Source organism: Neolamprologus brichardi, chromosome 1 (assembly GCF_056152115.1).
Source record: "Neolamprologus brichardi isolate AB-2024 chromosome 1, ASM5615211v1, whole genome shotgun sequence".
NCBI classification, from domain to species: domain Eukaryota; kingdom Metazoa; phylum Chordata; class Actinopteri; order Cichliformes; family Cichlidae; genus Neolamprologus; species Neolamprologus brichardi.
The window spans coordinates 18,629,376-18,652,069 of record NC_142104.1 but is presented as its reverse complement, the minus strand read 5'-3'; the positions used below and the strand labels follow the sequence as shown (position 1 = coordinate 18,652,069).

Here is a 22,694-nt window from a genome sequence, read left to right as displayed (position 1 = left end):
ATTAAAAAAGAGCCGCCAGGTGCTAAAAAATAAACCTTAGACTCAAACGTTAGAACAAGCCTTTCCCTGCGGCACGCTGTGTAATAAATACTCACAAAGAAAACGTCAGCTGTTACAACTTATGTCTAAAAATGTATAGTTTCATGCATCGGTTAAAACACTGACTCCAGGTACATGATACGCAGCTGGAAACACTTCCCGCAAGTCGAGCTGCCCGAGATTCACAGAATTTACAGAAAATGTTACATTTTTGTGATTTATATCGTTATCGGGACAATAGAATTCTTATATCGGGACATGAGATTTTGGCCATATTGCACAGCCCTATATCTAATAGTACTTGTACTTATTCAGATTTTTTGGACATCTGGAGATCGTGCTGGAATAAAACATCAGTGCAAGAAGAACTTCAGCGTAGTTAAAAGGCTAAACTCATATAAGAATGTGTGTCAGCGAAGGATGTTTTTCTTTAGTACAGGACTGATAAAAGAAAATTTCCAAGAAATACCACTCAGCCTCTGTGAACAATACTGGAAGTGGGGAATATCTCTGTCTGCTGTACTGATTTAAAACTCATGTGTTTCTGACACACACATGGCTCATAGGGAGGATAATGCCCTCCAGATTTTGTGTGTCTGTCTGTAGATGTGCATGTGTGCGCCATGCTGCTATCTTAGTGGAAACTTGCAGAGAGTCGGGGTGTGAAGTGTGTGGTTTCTCTACCTGCTGCCTCATCTGTTTGTGATGTAGCATCAGCTCACTGAATCTGTCTCCTCGCAGCACGTCAAAGACATCATCCTGCAGTCCAACCCGCTGCTAGAGGCCTTCGGCAACGCCAAAACTTTGAGGAACAACAACTCCAGCAGATTTGTAAGGCTGCTTCTCTCCCCCCCTTTAACATACAGTGTAATCAAATTTAAAGTGAAATTCCCACTCGTAGTCACTGACAGGGACGCAGCTGCCGTGGAACAAGCTGAGTCCTCAACTTTTTTTTTCGTGGCATACCTTCGAGACCTTTGAGATTTACAGTAACAGCTTGCCTTCTGTTTTCTGTTTTATTTCATGAGGCATCAAACCTCGTGTGTGTCCCGGTTAACCAGAAGTGCTGCGACGACGCACTGCACAGAAAGACACACACGCAGAAGCCCTGAGGCTTACTAAGAAACTTAACCAATGAAAAATAAGCTTCACATAGAAAGTGCAACTCCCCCGAAATTTTTCAACCGAGTCTGTTAGTTAAATTCATAAAGAGCAGATGCCATAAAAGATATTCTTAGATTCAAATTTAAAAGAGCAAAAATAGTTTGGCACTAATTGTGTAAGGTCACTACATTTGAAGTGCTTTCTTTGAATAATGAGACATTGCATACAGGCTAGTCTGGAGTTGAGAGTAAGACAAAAAGCTGGATCATATTTCTATTTAAGCTGACACACACACACACACTGCTAGTAGCCTTAGAACAGCTAGGTGCCAGTATTTTCAGACCGTATATGCTGCCTTTTAAGCTTTATTACAGTTGGCTGCAATACAAAAAAAATGCTTTGATCCATCAGGGGAAATACTTTGAGATCCAGTTCAGCTCCGGCGGTGAACCAGACGGCGGGAAAATCTCCAACTTCCTTCTGGAAAAGTCACGTGTTGTCATGAGGAATCCTGGAGAAAGGAGTTTCCATATATTCTACCAGGTGAGGCCTTTTTTTTTTTGTAATAGTGAATGGAACACATGTGACCTGAGAAAAGGGCCTGCGAGGTGATTTCAGGACAGTTTGGGTTAGAAAAGCAGTCTGTTTTTGTCGTGCATGGCCAGAGGTTCTCATTTTTCGATAGTACAGCTTTTTTTTTTTTCTTGCTTTTTTTTTGAACTTTTATTGCCAAAAATAACAAGGCAATTCACAGCAACAACATGATCTGGGACCAAATCTGCAGTATATAATGGTGAGGGTAATTCAAAAACGTAATTTAAAAGGAAAAACACACATATACATATACATACATACCTATACTTACATACCTAAGCACAGATGTGACAGTGTTAAGGCTTTAGTGTCCTGTCAAGATATTTTATAATTTTTCTTAAAGGTTGGCCCTTTTAGTTGTAGTTGGGCTGTTATCCGTTCCATTGTATAGACATGTCTAGTTTTCAGAAGCCAGTACAGCTTTCTTTAAACTGTGTGTTATATATTTTGTCCACACAGTTAGAGACTTAATTTCTGCTCAACAGTTGATAGAAGGAGCCACCTCGGAGCAGAAGAATAGCCTGGGAATCACAAGCCTGGATTACTACAGTTACCTCAATCAGTCTGGCTCCTACAAAGTGGACGACATCAACGATAAGAGCGACTTCCAGGAGACAATGGTACGGTCAGACTCTTTCTGTCTGCTTGGGAGTCAGTGGTGTTGTGTTTGTCTGTGAATCTCATACCAGTGTTCATGTGGCTCACAGTCTCTCAATAGCACTCCTCTCTTGTTTTCTTTTTTCCTTTTTTTTTCAATGATCTCCTTCTGTTTTTGTTTACCAGCGAGACCACAACAGGAGTAATTAGAGAACATGAGCTAGGTACCGCAGGAGTGAGTAAACCCCCACTGTGGTCCTGATTTAGCATGCTATTTTTTCCCCTTTTACTTCCCCAGAAAGCCATGGATGTGATTGGCATTGCACCAGAGGACCGCTCCATGGTGCTTCAGATCGTAGCCGGAGTCCTGCACCTGGGAAATATCAGCTTCAAGGAATCGGGGAACTACGCTGCTGTGGAGAGCGAAGAGTGTAAGTGGACTTGCACAATGAGCTGATCACCAGTCACTAAAGACTTTTGTCACCAAAAGGAAACAGAGTGCTAAGGCCTGAGTCTGAGTAGTGGTAAATCTTTGCTTTTCGCTGGGTTCTTGTCCTGACCTGCCCTTCTCTGGTTTTGGAGGGTGTTTCTTTTTCACCACTTTCACTCCCTAAAGTTTTATTGTGTTAATGCAGGGCTGCAGCCAGCTGTCTGGAGTACTTCAGGCCATGCAAGATCACCAGAATATAAAATGCTATTATTGAAGGTCTGGACGTATTTCGTCAGAGACTAAAATTACTTGGAAAAATGCTTTTTTTTTTGTCTGTCCCCCTTCTCCCTTCCTCTTTTCTTTTTCTCCTCATGCTGCGTCTGTATGATGCAGGGGAGAGTGCAGTTGCCAGTCTACAAAGCGCTGGTTTGTTCAGGGCAGACGTAACAGCAGCATTTCATAATCTAAGCCTTTCCTGCTCCTTTCAGCCTCCTTTCCTGTGTGCTTTAACTGCAGTGTGCTGTTGTATTACTGCTCCTAATATAAAACTGCACACGCCACTTCAATATTAACTACTAAAACTAAAAGTATAAAGATGAAAGTAGGCAGACTGTAAATAGATGATGGACACTGCCACTGCCAAATCACCCAGCATTTGGTCTTTTTTTTTCTGAGATGCGCTAGTTTTAAAGACATGAGGGTCTCATCTCTTTTCACCATTAATATGTTGACATTAATTCAGTTCAAAAATTAGTAATGACTTTTTGGACTGAAGAACTCCATCCATCACTTCAATTCATTGTCACAGAAGTCTGTCCCAGCTGCCATGGGGCGAGAGGCAGGGTACACCCTGAACAGATGGCCAGTCTCCCACGATGACTAAAAAACTCCCACGGCTCAAATTTAACATGCAAATATCCAAGAGTTGATATTGGGGAAATGAAGTGAGCTGTCACAGGACTGTTCATGTCTTACTGGAGTGAAGCTGCAAGCTTTGAAAACGTCTGTACCGACATCTACATTATGCACTGCTGCTTTGACTAACAAATCTGCAGGAAAACACAGAGTTACATTAGAGTTACATTGTTTCCAAAGTTCACAGAATGTGTCCACACCGCCAGCCGTCATATACAGCCATTACCTTTATTACCAAACACAAAGGACGACTTTTCCTCACGGTTTAGTCAGGCGTATGGTCAGTCACACCCTAACGTCCCAAAAGGGGGGGCTTCTAGAGTGGTCTGATGCATTCTCAGACGCAGCGAGTCTGCAGGCCTGAGAGCTATTTCCTTTTAGGGGAAGTGAGTCACTGTAATAAGGCAGGGAGGGGCTCTCAGGGGACAATATCAGCGCCAGGTCGGGGCTTGATCTGTGGTGTGTGCCACACTTTTTATTGAAGAGTTCAGTAGCAGCTATTTTTATAATTTACGCTACACTCAGCTGCAGTACAAAGCTCATGAGCTCTGAATCATCTACTATTATCTTTATATTTGTGGATTTACATCAGTCATGTGCATTGTGATTATGAGAAGTTTAAAAAGGCAGATTTATTTGAACCCTGGATTTCAGTGTTTTCTGTGCTAATGCAAAGGTTGCACCTTTCAAAGAGTCCAGTGCTGTGTATTGATTTGCATGCTGGTTTTCACAGAAGTGTCTCGTAGTTACTTCAGAGAAGGATCCAATCCTCACATGCTGCTTTTTCTCTCAGCTCATCATAGCAGTGCAGTAGCAGAATATTATAACAAAAGACTGTCAAGCAAATACAGTGGTTATGATCATTTTCATTTAATCAGCTTGTTTTCTTGATTAATGATTAAAACTATAAAATGTCAGAAAACCTATTGTTAAAAAGATATGCTCATTGCTCTTTCCCTTTGATCTACATCCCAGTCTTTCCCCCAAACTATTCTCCATAACTCAAGAGATATTTAATTAAAGATTACAAACGACAAAAGCAAAATATAATCTCCTCTTATTTTAGGAGCTGGAAAATTGTTTCAGCTCTGTAATGATAAATTCTTCAATAGCCAAATCATCATAGTCCTTATGAAATATATATTTGTATAGAATAACACTTATAAAGTCACAACTGCTTTCTTTTCCCTCCTTTCCTATAATAGTTTTAGCCTTTCCTGCGTTTCTGCTGGGGATTGACCACATCCGTCTGAAGGAGAAACTGACGAGTCGAAAGATGGACAGCAAGTGGGGAAACGCGGTGGAGTCCATCGACGTGACGCTGAACGTGGAGCAGGCGTGTTACACGCGTGACGCCCTCTCCAAAGCCCTGCATTCACGTGTGTTTGACTTTCTGGTCGAGGTATGATTACATGCATACAGTGCTTTACGAGAGTAAATACAAAGTGCTGAAGCCGGTTATATTTTGGTAATAACAACTTTTAATCTTTTAATTTCAGTCCATCAACAAAGCCATGGTGAAGGATCATCAGGAGTTAAATGTTGGCGTGTTGGACATTTATGGATTTGAAATTTTCCAAGTAAGTGTTTTTTGGACATTTCTCAGGCTGACACATGGCTGCAGGAATGCAGCAATGTGAAAATGAGATTAACTGCTATTAGCAATGAGCATTTAAACAGATTTAACACAAAGGATGAGGCTAATGTAAAAAGTATGTGGATTAGGTCCCATCTCCTAATTGAGGCAGCAGTCTTCAGCATGCTCTTTTAATCTGATTACGTCATTGTTTACTTTGTTTAATGAGACTGGACATTTGTGGTTTACAAACAGCTCTTTAGCCCTTTTATCGACGTTGCTACGGTGACCGTGACTCTATCTCTGATAGCCAGGTTTGGCTGTTTTTTCAGGTTAAAGAGTTTTTTGTACGCACAATATAAGAAAAGGTCAGCTGCATTCTGGTGACTGCAGGTTTTTAGAAAGGAAGCTGCAGACTTCTGTAGCCTAAAGTTCAGGCTGAGGGTCCATTGTATGTGCTGCGAAATGCACAATGCTCCCCTTCCTTTAACATCAGGCTGTCAGTACATCGCTCCCCGTCCAAACAAAGCCCATTGAGCTTAGAGGATATCCGCACCCCACTGGACATGCAGCTCATTTAGGCTATACAGATTTTATTCACCCTCTTGTCTTCTTCAGAAAAATGGGTTCGAGCAGTTCTGCATCAACTTTGTGAATGAGAAGCTCCAGCAGATATTCATCGAGCTGACTCTAAAGGCGGAGCAGGTAATGTTCCTCCACACTCTTCTCTTCTTCCCCCCCTCACTCCATTTTTGTTTTTTTTCCACAGATGCTTTATTCTCTAACGCTGAACTTTTTTTTTTCCATGTCTTTTAGGAGGAGTATGTGCAGGAGGGCATCAAGTGGACTCCTATAGAATACTTCAACAACAAGATTGTGTGCGATCTCATCGAGAGCAAAGTAAATAAACTCTGAATAGGACGTTTGTTGCTCATACACAATATACACATTTCTTTCTCTTTAATATAGAAAAAAAGCCTTTCATTTTCATTAACCACAAACATGACAGAAAATCTTGGTAAGACCTCAGTTATTTCAAAAAAAAATGCTGCCTATGTGATGGTGAATTTATTTTTTGGGGAGGTTGATTTAAATATCCACCCTCTAGGCTTTTATCATCAAGAAAGTAACAGATTACTTTGTAAAGTAAAATGGTATGGAGATTAGATCAAACCTTGGACCTGTATAGTAGAGGAGAAGAAAAATTAAATCAATCACTCTAAAAACATAATAGACATCAATGGACTCCTCCACAAACAGATATCTTTTTAGAGGCTAAAAAAATATAAACCACAATAAGCCAGGGTGTGATTATTTGTTAATCTTGTTTACTAGTATTGTAAACTGAGTTGCCCAACTTACTGCAAAGTTTCTGCTCTGTTGCCATGACTCGCAGCTTAATACCCTCAAACGCGCCGACATGCCTCTTAATTTGATTTATCTGTCCTACTGAGAGGTCTAATCCATGAAATCCACAACAAGGGTTTTAACACAAGCCTCCATCTGAGAGGAGCCGGGGATCTGCATCAGTGGCTGACAGTTTAGTTCTTTGGCTAATGTGCTGACAAATTTACGCGTGTCCTTTTAACACAGCTCTCCGAGTCTGAGAAGCTGTTGCCACGATCCGGTCTGAAGGCAGATGATCGGCCTCGGGCATAATGAAAGAAAATGGGAACAACCACTGTGAGATTAGTCTTTAGGACATGCTGTTTTAAATGAGCTCTACTGTTTTCATTTTAAAATGTGTAAAATGTCTTTGTGTGTTTGATAAATACCAAGCCTTAGTAATTTGTTTCAGCCTTGAAATCGAAGCTTTGTGTGGTTTCTTATGTTCCACCGCTCAAATTTTTCGTGCCACTTGATTGAAATTGGTGCAGAGTCCTTTCAGATCTACGTATAAGACCACAGTTGTGTATACATGTGCTGCACATCAGACAGAAAAAGGTCAAAAAAAGATCTTCAAGCTATAACAGCTCAAGAACCTAAAGTTTACCATGATCCCCAGAATCCTCCTGGCATCATGAGCATCCTGGATGATGTTTGCGCCACCATGCATGCCGTGGGCGAGGGGGCCGACCAGACGATGCTGCAGAAGCTCCGAGTCCAGATCAACACCCATGAACACTTCAACAGCTGGAATCAGGGCTTCATCATTCACCACTATGCTGGCAAGGTCAGTTTCACTTTGATCTGTTTGGTTGTTTTCCCTGACAACTGGCTTCAAACGGCAGTCATCTGCATTTTGAACGGGAAGCCATTCAGCTTTTTGCAAACATAAAACGGTAATGTATACCGCGACGTATGTGTATATATACAGTCAAGCATCTCTGTGCACTTGTCTTCGTCCATGACGTCAACTTTGAAAGAATATTTTCTGCATGTAGTCTCCGGTTGTAGGAGACCAACACCATAAAAAATGGTATTTTTTAATGGAGTTGGAGCTGTTCCTCCGCGCTTGTATGATCTGTCATAAATACTAGTTATACGCAGCTGGTTCCTCCATCTGTGTCGTCATTTTGTCCTCAGAAGGTTTCCACTTCTAAAGTGGCTTTGTGCACCGTCTCTGCCATTCTCCATTGTCTGTCTGTGGAGGAATTTACCTCCCCGTATTAAACCTGCTCATCGAGCCGAGCATTACAGCTCACTAGAAGTCTTCTTGTGGATTATTTTAGGTTTTCGGTGGTCTGAGTAGAGGTCGCCTCGTGTCATTCTCCAGATGTGTGGTGGCCTCAGCCTGGCACACATGCCGTAAGCTTAATGAGCCGTGCCATTAAGGCTCGAGAGGCTCCCATGCCTGCGCTCAGAACATTCCTCCCGTCTCAGCCTACATTACAGGAGAAATAATGGAGTTTAATTTACACACTTAAACCACTGCTGGTTTTATAAGGATGCTAATCCTGGGACGTGTAAAGCTTGGACCCTGAAACCCTTCATGTTTTCTTTTTGTTTCTCTCCCATAAACTTCAGGGCATTTATTTAGGCCACAATATGAGTTACACTTTTTTATTTTCACACAGGGGTCATCTTCCATTTTGCTCAAGGTTTCATAGAGTTCAGTTTTCTCCTCTTTTGATAAAGATGACTCCTGAGAAATCCTTCTGTGTGTCTCTCCTCCAGGTGTCCTATGACGCGGAAGGTTTCTGTGAGAGGAACCGAGACGTCCTCTTTACCGACCTCATCGAGTTGATGCAGAGCAGTGAAATGTAAGTAAATCCTTTTTGCACATTGCACCGACATGTGGCGAGCATTTCTACGGCGCTCGCTTAAAGGGAGTCGTCTTTGTGATCATATGTTTATAATTGAAACCAGCTGAATAAGAGCTTCAGACGTAGCAGTGCATCTGGAAACTGGTGGGATGTAGCAAAAGTGTGCAGGGTGGGGTTATGCCGTGCCCTCTACCCTCAATCGCATCTGCTTGCTGTCCCATAATGCGGTTTTCGGGGTCTACTCAATCTGCCCTTGCAAGTGCAGGTTGTTTGTGGGGTTGTGTTGTGTCTGTTCCCCCTGTGTTATGCTTTCTTGGGCTTTCTTTGTGTGTGTCGAAGTGGCCATCTGTGCAAACAGCCTGTGTTGTCTGCGCAACCCCTGCAGGTCTCCTTTGTAAGGCGCAAAAGGAGGTTGTGCCAAAATCCCATTCAGACACATGCTAGAAGATGCGTTGATGCATTTGACACGACATGCAAAGATAAAGAGTCGTACACAGTCACACAATGAGGCGGAAGGAAGCACACCCATTCCTTCAAGCAGCAGGTCCAAACGGAGAAGAAAGGACTGACCAGTATTGTCAGCTGGACAGTATTAGAAGTCTTTGAATCTATTTGTACTGTTGATCCTTTCTTCTGTGTCCAAGCCCGGAGTCAGAAGTTTAAAATCAAACAAATCCCAATGTGGGAGAAAACCAGAAAGGGTGTGGGATTTACACCAACATGAAACAGCATTTTGAAATCATAAACTAATCAAATGTTAGCCAGAAGTGTGTGTCAATTTAAGATCGAGTTTTACCTGCATCATAGTATCTGAACAAGCCTTTGAAAAAGCTCATTAAATAAATTGGAACTTGACAACATAAACAAAAAACAAGACATCAGCAGTAATTTAAATAAACTACATTATTAACTAGGCGGGGCTTTAAAAAGGAGTGAGGAGGAAATATAAATTATCATCTTATGATTTTCATAAGGGACCATAAATGACAATGACTTCCCGAAGCTAAAACACGCACACTGTTCCTTTATTGTTACTCCACCGTGTGTGTGTGTGTGCATAGTTTAAATGGTGCTCAACAAAGTAAAAGGTACTTTGGAAATGTTTGAATCTTGACGGTCGCATGTCTCAAGCTGAGAAGAACCTGAAGATGTGGAAAGTTCACAAATATCTGCCACATTCTGACCAGCAGCAAGAAATCCTGGTGGCTTCACAGCGCAGCCATTTACGTAATCACCTAACGAGTGAAGGAACTCTGGTTTGATCCCAGGAGGAGAGACAAGTTCCTCTGGGATTGTGTCAGGAAGAGTATCCAGTTTTAAAAAAATAAAATAAAATACAAATAAATACATTTAAATTAAATAACATTTTTAGTTAAATAGATATATGGATACGAACATGTGGAGCTACATGCTTCAGTTGCCCCTTGTACACATCCTGGTGTTGTGATGCATTTAAAGTTAATGCTGAACCTCGATCAGGACCATATACTGTATATTAAAGATGGACGTAGTCACTGTGATGTCACTCATCAGCTTGTCAAGCCGTGTTTTGAAGTTTCGACCTATTGTAGGATTTCAGGTGTTGCTATGGTTGTTTTTAGAGCCAGAAGTAATTATATTTTACACTACAAGTGCTGAATGTTATGAAACCCTGTTAGCAGCTGTGACCACAGTCTGCACACACACAGATTAGTGCTAAGTAACAAATTCTAAAAATAAAATGCTACGAGGCACAAACTGTACTTCTTGGAGAGTCTTTTAGTACAAATATCACATTAAGTCATAACATTTATTTAAAAAAATTTTTTAGATTGAGTAAAGCAGCTATAAATACCAAAAATGTTTGCATCATTTTAACATGGAAGTTTATGAAGACTCAGTTTTTACACTTCCATGCTGGCTTCATTTCTCATGCTCTGAGAAATGTTATACTGGTGAAGCAGCACAAGTTTACAGTGTCTAAATCCTGTGTTTATGTATATATATTTGGGAGAATGTAAGCAATTTATGAATTCACTTGCAAATATATGAATTTAAAAACAAATGTAGTTTCTTTAACAACGTCAGTCTGTATCTACTACGTAAATCTCTACTGTGAAGTGAAAAACTAGCTTTTGCAGCCCTTTCCCTCATGAGTCATTTCACACTGTCAACAAGCAGCACTTCACTGAAAAATCCCCCTTTAGTTACAGAAAGACGAGAGAAAAAAATACTGGAAGAAGTGGGATTGATACTCTGTCTTATTTTAATGTTCTTCTTTGTTTCTCCATTTCCAGACCCAGTGTCAGTCAAAAGAAATTACTTATTTTATTCTTTGAAGGAATTCCTCAAGTAAAACTATTCACTCGGCCTCTACAGAAGAGGCCTTGTGGGGATTTGCTGTAGAGAAAGCTGTTTGTACAAATACAGCACAGTGTGGACACACACTCACATTTTTTTTTGCTTTCCCAGCCACCCCCAGCTCAAACTTACCAAATGGTTCAGGAATTTAAATCAGTGACCTTCGTCAAGGGTCCTCGGTTCTTTAATCATTAACTACGTTTTTTTGTTTGTTTGTTTTTTTCACTGTCTGGAAGCCTTGGTGTGATTGGGCCCTAAAGCTGTTTGTTTTTGTTGATATGAGAATAATGAGAGCTTTTTTTCTTTTCTTTTTTTGACCTAATCTCTCACTTTCTGTCCTCCAACAGTAGCTTCATCAGAGCACTATTTCCGGAAAACCTCAATGCTGACAAGAAGGGTCGACCCACAACTGCAGGCAGCAAAATAAAGGTGTGTGAGTGCAGCTGTGCCTTCGGCTTATCAAGGTCACTGTGGAAAAGACCTTTGCTGAGATAATGTGCGTGTTTGCTGTTCAGTGGGATGTCCTTCAGCGTTCCCAGTCAGCAAAGAGCCAGTAATTTAGTCACAGACGCGCCAGCCTCATCATTATCTTTCCTTTTTTGATGTTTGCTCTAATTCCATCCTTCAGAAACAAGCCAACGATCTGGTGAGCACACTGATGAAATGCACGCCGCACTACATCCGCTGCATCAAACCAAATGAGACCAAAAAGCCCAGAGACTGGGAGGAAAGTCGGTGAGTGACTGAATCACTAGCACCCACTCCTTGTTGTCCTGAAAAGTTAAAGATTAAGACACATTCATTAGATGGCTTACTCCTCAGAGCCAAGCAAAACATGAGGGAAGCACTCGAGTGTACACGACCGATCCTGAGGGCGGTCTGAGAAGGAGCAGCCAATCAGTGGCAAGTGTTATGATAACCATGAAAAAGTGATGTTTACAAGAACATGTATGAACCCAAATAAAAATAGCTTGTTGGAAAAAAACTAAGTATACCCTTACTGCTTCCAAAGGAATTAAGAAGATAATCAAATGCACTCGATTAACTGATCATCAGCAAGTGTGAGCGCTTCTATAAAAGCAGTTTTGCCATTTTGTTGGTGAAAATGAAAGTACAATTAGAAAAAGACTGAACAAATATGAAAAACCTCATCTCTCTAAACAGACCCATGACAGCATGTCCTGTGGACACCAAAATATGCTATTAATATTTCTATGAAACACTTGAAGTTGATCTAAAATGCTCATTTCCTCTAAAATTTCCTCTAAAAAAACTTTTTTTTAGTCCTGCAGAGTTAAGAGTGGAAAAAACTGTCTAAAACTGAGCCTTTAAAGCAGTCTGACCTCATATTTGAGTTTGTGCTCATATCAGATACAACCATAGTGCTGTATTATTATATCAGGGGGAAAAAGTAAAAGCATAATAGGTCTACCTCAAGCTGTCTTGTAGAAAACACAATAGGAAATTAACAAATATATTTAAAAATAAGATGAAATAACAGAAAACTGACTAAAATATGAAGCAAACACCATTAAAAATGGAGCATGAAAACATTATCAAGAACAAAAAAACAGATTAATGACATTTATAACCACAATGAAAGAAATAAAGCACAGAAAGTGATACATTAAAAACAAAAGTCTGGGTTTTGTTGTTTGTTAAAACTGATCCACAGTCCTATCAAATGTTTAAATCTAATAGAAAACTACCCTGTTTGCAATATGCACCATCACCAAAATGCTGTATTACGTTATTTATGGCTAATTTTATTACATTTTTCTCTTATTTAAGTATGTATTATAGCACATGAGATCGCTATCCAATTTCTTTTTCGATCTTCACTAAATTTCTTTGCTTTTTTGTCTTTTTGGGGTCTTTTTGTCCCTCTGAAGACATGTGAGACATGTTTCAGGCATTCCCCGTTCTTTATCCCTTTGTTTCAGTTTCCTACACTTTTGTCCCTGCGCTCAGGTTTTGGGTACTACATGTTCACATACAGTCTGATGGTGTATTGTTCGGAGCCTACCGCCTTCCTGTTGTGAGGGTGGATCGTTAATTAGCACCGGAACCGCTGTTTTCACAGGAAGTTTGACTACTTTGTTTGAGGAAAAAGTTAGGAAAGCAACTCATTTGCATACAATAACCTTCGATTATCCCTTCCTCTAGTATGAGTGGAAGCTTCACGTGATATGAAAAGACTTATAGTTGATTCCTTAGAGAGGTTGGAGAAAAAGGAATCGGCTGTTATTGATTAGTGTTTGTACACATCACTAAATGATATGTACAAACACAAAAGTATGAAAAATGAACACGTTTCATCAATTCGTGGTTTATCCGACACTGAATGAGGTTTTTCTGTCTTTAGGGTGAAGCACCAGGTGGAGTATCTGGGTCTGAAGGAAAACATCAGAGTGAGGCGTGCTGGCTACGCCTACCGCAGGGTCTTCAGGAAGTTCCTCAACAGGTATCAAGCTTTTCTTTTTCTTTTTCGCCGTGGTTCAAGGTGCACTGTCTGACTAGGCACACAAAAGTCACACAACTTCTGCTGCTTATCGCCACTCAACTTCGACAGGTACGCCATCCTGACCAAAGAATCCTGGCCAACATGGCGGGGAGACGAGAAACAAGGCGTCCTTCATCTCTTACGGTCTGTCAACATGGACCAGGATCAGTTCCAGCTCGGCCGCACCAAGATCTTCATCAAAGCCCCCGAGTCGGTACGTTTCACCGCTGCGTCTCTTTCGGGCTGTCGCATCTTCTCTTTGTGTGTTTGTCCATTTATAATGCAGGGTCTCTTTCAGGAAGCTTTCCAGGAGTGTAAAGCACAAAGTAAAAACTACAGATAGTTTGTAGCAGCTCACATCTCTTGTCAGAGCGTCATCAGCAGGCTGCAAAAAGCCTCAAGTCATCAGTTTTTGCACTGAACACCATAAAAGGACATCAGAGCCCCAAATCACGCTCTAACCCTCGTCACAGGGGAGGAGACTGAACCCGACCCTTGCACCACGTCAGCACTGAGTCACCGCCGCTCTGAAATGAAAACACGAGCGCAGGCTGTGGTTGCAGAGTTTGGGGTGACATCGTAAAGGCTCCTATTTTTTCCACCATAACCTCTTTTTTTCCCCTCACGATTCTTATGAAAGCAGCACTTGTGTGCAGCTCTGCGCTTTCACTCATTAACATTTGTATACGTCACACAAGGGTAAGCATGCACGCCCACAGATGTATGTTTAGTAGCTTTAAACACAGACATCTTAGTCTCGATTCAGGCCTTACAGCGGATCCTGAATGCCTTTACTTATTTACTGCAGCCGCTCACTGCCAGGAGCCCCCATCCCCCTACGCCACCACACTGAGAGCCACTGAGGTGTGTTTATGAAGCGCAAATATCACATGGGGCGGACCGCTGAAATGAGCTGCCAGGCTTCTCAAAACAAGTCTCTGTGCATGATAAGACAGTGACACCAGCTAATGAGCCGCGTGACTGAAGCGTTTTTCTGTCGGCTGTAATAAGTAAAGTTTGTTTGACGCCAGGCCAGATGTTGGAGGAGTTTCAGCCCCTCTGTGATGACGGATTTGCTCGTGGCTTACTGTCCATCAGAGGTCCTTTGTAAGCAGAGCTGAGTGACTATGACAGACAGCTCACCTAAATAGTTATTAAAAACCTTTTTTGTACAGCAGTCACAGCTGTTCTTGTGTTTCCTGCGTCATAATAGTGTTTAATCATCAAAGCCACTAATCTGAAAGGGGCCTAACCCCTTACATACAAATGTTGGGCCACAAACTTGGGCTAATTTTCAAAAGTTGTGCAGTCATGCTTCTTCCAAATAAGATCCATCTCAGATTCTTGCTGTTTTTTTGGCAGATCGCATCACATCACCACTCCTGGCTTCACTCTTGTGGTTCCCTCTACATTTTCAAATTGACTTTTAAGGTTTTTCTGATTGCTTTTAAAGCACATTGTGGTTTAGCACAAGTAACATAGCAGGTATGTTGAGCCCATATGAGCCATTTTGCAGCCTGAGATCATCGTGTGTTGTCCTCCTGGCTGTTTCAAAATCAAGGCGTAGAGCTGAAGGGTAAAAAGCTTTTTGCCATTAGGCCCTCTTCAGCTTTGGAATAACCTGTGACTTCTTTCTTTTTGTAATGTCCTCTCTCTGTCTTCTCTTTCTTCTATCATCTGTCATCACGGTGGATTTGATGATACTTTCTGCGTTAATAATTCTATAATTTGACAAGATCTCCAACTCCACTGGCTGAAATGCAGTCCCGAACCATGAAAGAGCCTCCATCGTGTTTTAGAGACACTCACTGTTGTACCTCTTCTGCATATATTGATGATGATTTGCACCTTTATATAAGAATGATTTGGGTTTTTCACTAATTCTTTCAATCTCAGCTTGTCCAGTTTCCTCAGATTTTATAACACTGATTGCTGAGATATGCCAGGTTTTTAGCTAATAGCTCTTTAGGAACCAGAAATACTCTTTTTTGTGTGTCAAACTGTGTTATTGCGGGTTTACTGTAGATTCAACTAAAGAAATGGGAGCAGATTTTGTTTTTTGTGACAAGCTGATAGTAACAAAGTGCCTAAAGATACAACTTAAAAATGTTTTTTTCCTAAGTTCTCTGTTATTTGTAGACACAGCACTGGTTCATCCGCAAACCTCGGTGCTTTTTTAGCCTTGACTGACTCAAAGGTCAGTGTTTAGTGTTAAAAACATTTCTTTGAAAATGGTCAGGGTACAGACTGGAATGAAAATGAGTGAAAAAGTAGGTAATGTACAAAGAAAAACTCTAAAAGACCTTTAGAAAGTCTGGGGAACGGTCACTTAAGCTCCTTAGTAACAAAATATCAACAAATGAGAGGTAGCTCAAGATTTTTGCTTGGTACTGTTTATCTGGTACTTTCTACTGTTATAATCCATTCCCTAATATTTGTATAGGGCACTTACAAGTAAGTGAGTACACGTGTAATTAATTAACCATACTCTAAATATATTCATTTATTTATAGTAAATACAGTTGTTTGTTTCAGCACTGCTTTGATTTGAAGAGTCAGCCAGATGTTTGTGTAATAAAGACATTAGGAAGTTTGCCACCATTTCCTTTTCGCTTCCACTAATATTAACCAAAACACCTCCTGCTGTTTGCTCCTGGAGTTGTCAGCTGGGAAGTGCAATCACTCTCACAGCCTCTGTGATTTTGTGGTGTCACTGTTTCTGTGACTCAGTGTATTTTTCTGCTCGCAGCCTTTCTGGGTGAAGTTTGATTTGCTGTGTTGTGTTTCAGTCTTGCTTGCGGTTTGTTCCTGTGGCCGGCTCTATTGCAGCACCGGGCAGGATGTTTAGTCTGGCAGGGAGAGGGCAGAGAGTGTGATTGCGTGTCCCGACGCCCATCGGGAAATGACATATCCCGGTGAAAAGATGAGTCTGCTCATAAGTGTTAGCGAGGACCACAAACACTTGGTGGATTCTAATTTTAAGGATTATTGTAATTAAATTCTAGGTTTTTCTACTTTAAAGGGTAAGTGTTAATGTCTTTGAGTCCATCTCAAAGCAAAGATCAGAATCCTGTTCACACTGGATCTTTTTAGTTTAAACGTGTTCACCGTCGGCTCTGCAGCTTTGCAGGGCATCGCTCTGTTGATTCAACTGCCAAACAATTTCATTACAACAATCCAACCAAGCTGTGGCTGTTTGTCGTCTGCCAAAAAATGACTGCTGCTATTAAAACAGGTGCAAAGGACTTGTTGGCCTATAACCTGTCAAATATATCTCTCATGAATGATATCCAGTCATTTCGAGCCAGAAAACATGTCCTGTCATAAGGTTAAAGCTGAAATCTGTTTGTTTTGGCAAAGTGACTTTTATATGTCCTTTATTTAGCTGGGTAAAATGTGTTGTTGGCATTAAAAATGTATTTTTCTGGAGAGATTTGACCAAGAGGGCAGCAAAAATTGCAAGAAACATAACATAACAGTTGGACATAACATAACATAACATAATAGTTCTATAAAGATATTTTATGTGGCCAAACAGGACTGGATCTGGACAGAGATCTCCGATGTTAGTCCCGGGATCTGCTGGAGCCACTCGCCTAGCTTGGGAGTCACCGCACCTAGTGCTCCGATTACCACGGGGACCACCGTTACCTTCACCCTCCACATCCTCTCAAGCTCTTCTCTGAGCCCTTGGTATTTCTCCAGCTTCTCGTGTTCCTTCTTCATGATATTGCTGTCATTCGGAACCGCTACATCGATCACTATGGCTGTCTTCTTCTGTTTGTCTACCACCACTATGTCCGGTTGGTTAGCCACCACCATTTTGTCCGTCTGTATCTGGAAGTTCCACAGGATCTTAGCTCGGTCATTCTCCACCACCCTTGGGGGCATTTCCCATTTTGACCTCAGGACTTCCAGGTTATACTCAGCACAGATGTTCCTGTACACTATGCCGGCCACTTGGTTATGGCGTTCCATGTATGCCCTGCCTGCTAGCATCTTGCACCCTGCTGTTATGTGCTGGATTGTCTCTGGGGCATCTTTACACAGTCTGCACCTGGGGTCTTGCCTGGTGTGATAGACCCCAGCCTCTATGGATCTTGTACTCAGAGCTTGTTCTTGTGCTGCCATGATTAGTGCCTCTGTGCTGTCTTTCAGTCCAGCTTTGTCCAGCCACTGGTAGGATTTCTGGATATCAGCCACCTCCTCTATCTGCCGGTGGTACATACCGTGCAGGGGCCTGTCCTTCCATGATGGTTCCTCGTCTCCCTCCTCTTTCTTGGGTTTCTGCTGCCTGAGGTATTCACTGAGCACGCTGTCAGTTGGGGCCATCTTCGTGATGTATTCTTGGATGTTCGTTGTCTCATCCTGGACTGTGGTGCTGACACTCACCAGTCCCCGGCCCCCTTCCTTCCGCTTAGCGTACAGCCTCAGGGTGCTAGACTTGGGGTGAAACCCTCCATGCATGGTAAGGAGCTTTCTTGTCTTTATGTCAGTGGCTTCTATCTCCTCCTTTGGCCAGCCTATTACCCCAGCAGGGTACCTGATCACGGGCAGGGCGTACGTGTTGATGGCCAGGATCTTGTTCTTACCGTTCAACTGACTCCTCAGGACTTGCCTGACCCTCTGCAGGTACTTGGTGGTTGCAGCTTTCCTAGCGGCCTCTTCATGGTTCCCATTCGCCTGCGGGATCCCCAGGTACTTGTAACTGTCCTCTATGTCTGCAATGTTGCCTTCTGGTAGCTCGATCCCCTCAGTTCTGACTACCTTCCCTCTCTTTGTTACCATCCGACTACACTTCTCCAGCCCGAACGACATTCCAATGTCATTGCTGTATAGCCTGGTAGTGTGGATCAGTGAATCGATGTCTCGTTCACTCTTGGCATACAGTTTGATGTCATCCATGTACAGGAGGTGGCTGACAACTGCTCCGTTCCGTAGTCGGTATCCGTAGCCAGTCTTGTTAATGATCTCACTGAGGGGGTTCAGGCCTATGCAGAACAGCAGTGGGGACAGAGCATCTCCTTGGTAGATCCCGCACTTGATGGTGACTTGTGCTATGGGCTTGGAGTTGGCCTCTAGTGTTGTACGCCACATCCCCATTGAGTTCCTGATGAAGGCTCTTAGGGTCCCATTGATCTTGTACAATTCTAGGCATTCCAGTATCCAGCTGTGAGGCATTGAGTCATAGGCCTTCTTGTAATCAATCCAGGCAGTGCACAGGTTGGTCAGTCTGGTCTTGCAGTCTCGGCTGACTGTTCTGTCTACCAGTAGCTGGTGTTTTGCGCCTCTGGTATTCTTGCCAATTCCTTTCTGTGTCCCGCTCATGTATTGACCCATGTGCCTGTTCATCTTAGCCGATATGATGCCTGACAGGAGCTTCCATGTAGTACTGAGGCAGGTTATTGGTCGGTAGTTGGAGGGGACTGGTCCCTTCTTGGGGTCCTTGGGGATCAGGACCGTCCGACCTTCGGTTAGCCATTCCGGGTGTCCCTCGTTAACTAGCAGCTGGTTCATTTGTGCTGCCAGACGCTGGTGGAGTGCAGTCAGCTTCTTTAGCCAGTAGGCGTGAACCATGTCGGGCCCTGGTGCTGTCCAACTCTTCATACTGGAGACCCTTTCTTGGATATCTGCCACTGTGATGGTTACTGGACCCTGTTCAGGGAGGTCACTATGGTCTGCCCTCAGATCCACTAGCCACTGAGCATTGCCGTTATGGGTTGCGTCCTTCTCCCATATGCTCTTCCAGTATTGCTCCGTCTCCAGCCTTGGTGGTGCTGTTCTCTTATTATTGTTCCCTTGCCACTGAGAGTACACCTTTGCTGGTTCTGTGGAGAACAGCTGGTTTATTCTCCTGCCTTCTATTTCTCTGGTGTACCTCCTCAAGCGGCTGGCCAAGGCTGTGAGTCTTTGCTTGGTAGTTTCCAAGGCCTCAGGTATGGACAGCTTGCTGTATTTCTTATGCACCTTCTTTGTCGCACCTTTCTGCAACTCCGTTAGTTGGCTAACCTCCCAACTACCGCCGGCATAATGTGAATGCGAATATAAACAATAGGGGTTTTTTTTTTACAGTAATTACATAAACAAACACAATTGTGTCTGAGAGTCAAATTGAGTCACTTAAAATCCAGTGAACTGTTCAAGTTAGTCAGAAAACTGCTTACTGACTTTATTTAAGGGATAATTTTAAGGCAATATAAAGGCTTATTTTGTAAACTGACAGAAATCACTTTAATAAAGAACAGTGGTCCCTAAATCTAAAAAATAGAATCTGTTATGGATGTACATGTTTTGTTTTTATAAATACAGGTAAAATAATATTTTGTTTCAACCAAAATCTATTTTGAGTGCAGTTCCTTCTCAGCTGCTTGCTTTGGCTTCACATAACAAGTTAATCCATTTATACTCCTTCCCTTTAGTAAAAAAAAGAAAAAGAAAGAAAGTTACAATGGTTAAGGCAACTGAATGCTTCTCCCTATATATATATATATATATATATATATATATATATATATATATATATGACTTTCATAAATCCTGTTGACTATTTACCAATATAAGCAAATATATCACACATGAAAAACACACAGGAACATTGGAAATCACTTTTTGGCACGCCACGGGTCTTGTTGTCAGACACCAGCACTTCACTTCTGCACTGTAATAAAAATGACGAGCTGACAGCTCGGTTTGTCTATTTAACTGTACTCAGGTATGTTCTGTATGCATTCCTCCCACTGAGTTCACGTAGGTGTGTCTGTGTTTGGGTTTGTGCAGTGAGCTGAACTCGGCATGTGTCATGCTGAGTCTCGCTCTTTGTCTTTACAGCTGTTTCTGCTAGAAGAGACGAGGGAGCGCAAGTTTGACGGCTACGCCCGGACCATCCAGAAAGCCTGGAGGAAATATGTGGCCCGCAAGAAGTATGTTCAGATGAGGGAAGAAGGTGAGTGAGGGAGCGACTTACTGCCGGAAGTATCTACCTGCCTGGCGCTCCCACTCTTATCCTCTTTCTCTGGGTTCATTCAGCTTCCGATCTGCTGCTAAACCGAAAAGAGAGGCGGCGACACAGCCTCAACAGAAACTTCGTAGGTGACTACCTCGGTATGGATGACCGGCCTGAGCTCCGGCAGTTTCTTGGAAAGAGAGAAAAGATCGATTTTGCGGACAAAGTCACAAAATACGACCGTCGCTTCAAGGTTGGTTCAATTAAATTTGCAGTCTGGTTTTCCAACAACTGGCAAAATAGTAACATTGTGTTTTCCTTCTTCAAATAGGCAATTAAGAGAGATTTGATCCTGACACCAAAATCTGTGTACCTGATTGGAAGAGAGAAGGTGAAACAGGGGCCAGAGAAAGGGCAGGTGACAGAGGTGCTGAAGAGGCGGATCGATGTGGACAAGATCTTAGCGGTGTCTCTGAGGTGCAAAATGCTTCCTTTACATCTGAGTTACATCATTCAAAAGAAATTATAGTATTGCCTTTTCCAGGTCCAGTGAGCTTACAACTTCTAACTCCTCCACAAAACTCAGAAAGGTTTTCTCCTGAGAGAATGATGCCAGAGCAGATATTTCCAAACTTCAGGCCAACACAGCACAAAGATGAAACCTTTAGTCCAGTCTTTCATTATCAGTCAGGCAGAAAGTTCAATATTATTTTTATGGTTTCGTAAATTCAATCAGCAGGCTTTCTTCTGCCACCCGACAGGCACGGCTCCGCTAATGACGAGACAAAAGACGAGTTCATGATCTGCAACCCTGAACTGGTGAAGGGGTTGAGAAAATGGATGTGTTATCATTTTATTCGGCTTCTTTCCTAACACATTTCCACATGGTTAAGTGGCAAGTTTAAAAAGCCTTTACAATTGTATATTCCAGTCTATCTTACAATTTAAAATAGCAGCAAACTTAATTTCTTTAGTATTTTTATTTTTACTCACATTAAGGAGAATATTGGTGCCGTCCTGGATTCATTTCCACTGTCTGGGTCGACTTTGCATGTTCTCCCCATGTCTGCATGGGTACTTTGCCTTTTCCTACAGTCCAAAGACATGCAGTTAGTGGCATTAGGCTAACTGGTAATTCTAAATTGCCCATAGGTGCGACTAGTTATCTGCCTCTGTGTGTTAGCTGTGTGACAGACTGGTGACTTGTCCGGGGTCTACTTCGCCCTATAGCAGCTAGGATTGGATAAGTGGAAGAAAGTGGATGAAGGGGTACTTTATTTCCCATCACATAACTTTAATGCAGGTTTATTGTAGCTCAAAGCAGGAACAGAAGTCATTATACTGTCTAATAATTAATAGAATTAATAACATGTGCCACACAAATGGCATCCATAAAAACAAATTTGGTGCTTATTCTGTTTACACAAGTCAACTCTAACTGCTACGTCCTGCTGCTACACCATATCCTGCTCTCTAGAAAATCTACCTACAGCAGCATTTTTATTTTGGTGTATTTCAGAATTTACACTGCACAGCCACAAGAAAAGCCACACACTTCATTTAACTCCCTTTAGCTTTGATCACGGCACGCAATCGCCGTGGCATCGTTTCAGTGTCGCAACAATTATTTCCATCTATAGTTGCATTCATTTTTTTTCGAAGATCTTGCACTGATGATGCTGATGAGAGTCCGACTGCTGCGTAAAGCCGTCTCCATCGTATCCCAAAGGTTCTCAAAGAGGTCGAGAACTCCGGACTCTGGTCATTGAGTGTATTCAGATAGTCAGCTGAACTCATGTCTTTTTGAGCACATGATGTTGCCTAACCTAGACCTGACCAGCTGAAGTAATTCCAGATCATAACCCTGCACCCACACGCTTGCACTTCATTCGCCTTTCTTCTCGTGCCAATCACTCCTGGATCACAGTCGGTCTCATCAGAGCACATTTCCATTGCTTCAGACTCTAATCTTTATGCTCCCTGGCAAATTGAAACTGATAAGTGTGTTTTTATTGAGGCTACACAGCTGTTCTCTTCATGCTATATTTGTGGAAATGCTCCAACCTTCACTTTTAAACATAGCTGTGAGTTCTACTGTAGATTTTATATATTTTTAATTATGTGATTTCTCTCCGATCTCGATTATTCAGGTTCCTTACAGTTTCGTTACAGGCCAGCAATTTGACTCCAATGAAACAGCTTTTTTCACGCTTATGAGACTTTAGGATTAAGTAACCTTTTCCCAGCCGAAACATATCAATCGCTGCATCAATCCCTCCAGGTGGTGAAGCTTTTTTTTTTCCAGTGTATTTTTCTGCTACTTTAATCAGAAGCAAAGTGCACGCTAATGTTGTTGATTTTCAAACTTCAGCCCCTGCTCTGCACTCCTCTCCGTTATCTCAAAGCTGATGTTCTGAATCGCACGCTTCTAAGAGCAGAGGTACATA

At 42.1% G+C, this 22,694-nt stretch overlaps 1 protein-coding gene across 2 annotated transcripts in view; it reads left to right on the top strand.

Moving 5' to 3' along the window:
* The window catches only part of myo1ea (myosin IEa), a 52,468-nt gene that overhangs the window by 23,476 nt on the left and 6,298 nt on the right, over nucleotides 1–22,694 (top strand). For both annotated transcript variants that reach the window (XM_006780103.3, XM_035905411.2), the window contains exons 6-22: nucleotides 781–870; nucleotides 1,555–1,686; nucleotides 2,223–2,357; nucleotides 2,633–2,765; nucleotides 4,885–5,081; nucleotides 5,179–5,259; nucleotides 5,874–5,960; nucleotides 6,072–6,155; nucleotides 7,261–7,428; nucleotides 8,373–8,458; nucleotides 11,149–11,230; nucleotides 11,430–11,536; nucleotides 13,167–13,265; nucleotides 13,374–13,518; nucleotides 20,133–20,247; nucleotides 20,331–20,500; nucleotides 20,579–20,724. In XM_006780103.3, the coding sequence (XP_006780166.1) occupies nucleotides 781–870; nucleotides 1,555–1,686; nucleotides 2,223–2,357; nucleotides 2,633–2,765; nucleotides 4,885–5,081; nucleotides 5,179–5,259; nucleotides 5,874–5,960; nucleotides 6,072–6,155; nucleotides 7,261–7,428; nucleotides 8,373–8,458; nucleotides 11,149–11,230; nucleotides 11,430–11,536; nucleotides 13,167–13,265; nucleotides 13,374–13,518; nucleotides 20,133–20,247; nucleotides 20,331–20,500; nucleotides 20,579–20,724 (2,057 nt within the window). The remainder of the gene's footprint in view (nucleotides 1–780; nucleotides 871–1,554; nucleotides 1,687–2,222; nucleotides 2,358–2,632; nucleotides 2,766–4,884; nucleotides 5,082–5,178; nucleotides 5,260–5,873; nucleotides 5,961–6,071; nucleotides 6,156–7,260; nucleotides 7,429–8,372; nucleotides 8,459–11,148; nucleotides 11,231–11,429; nucleotides 11,537–13,166; nucleotides 13,266–13,373; nucleotides 13,519–20,132; nucleotides 20,248–20,330; nucleotides 20,501–20,578; nucleotides 20,725–22,694) is intronic.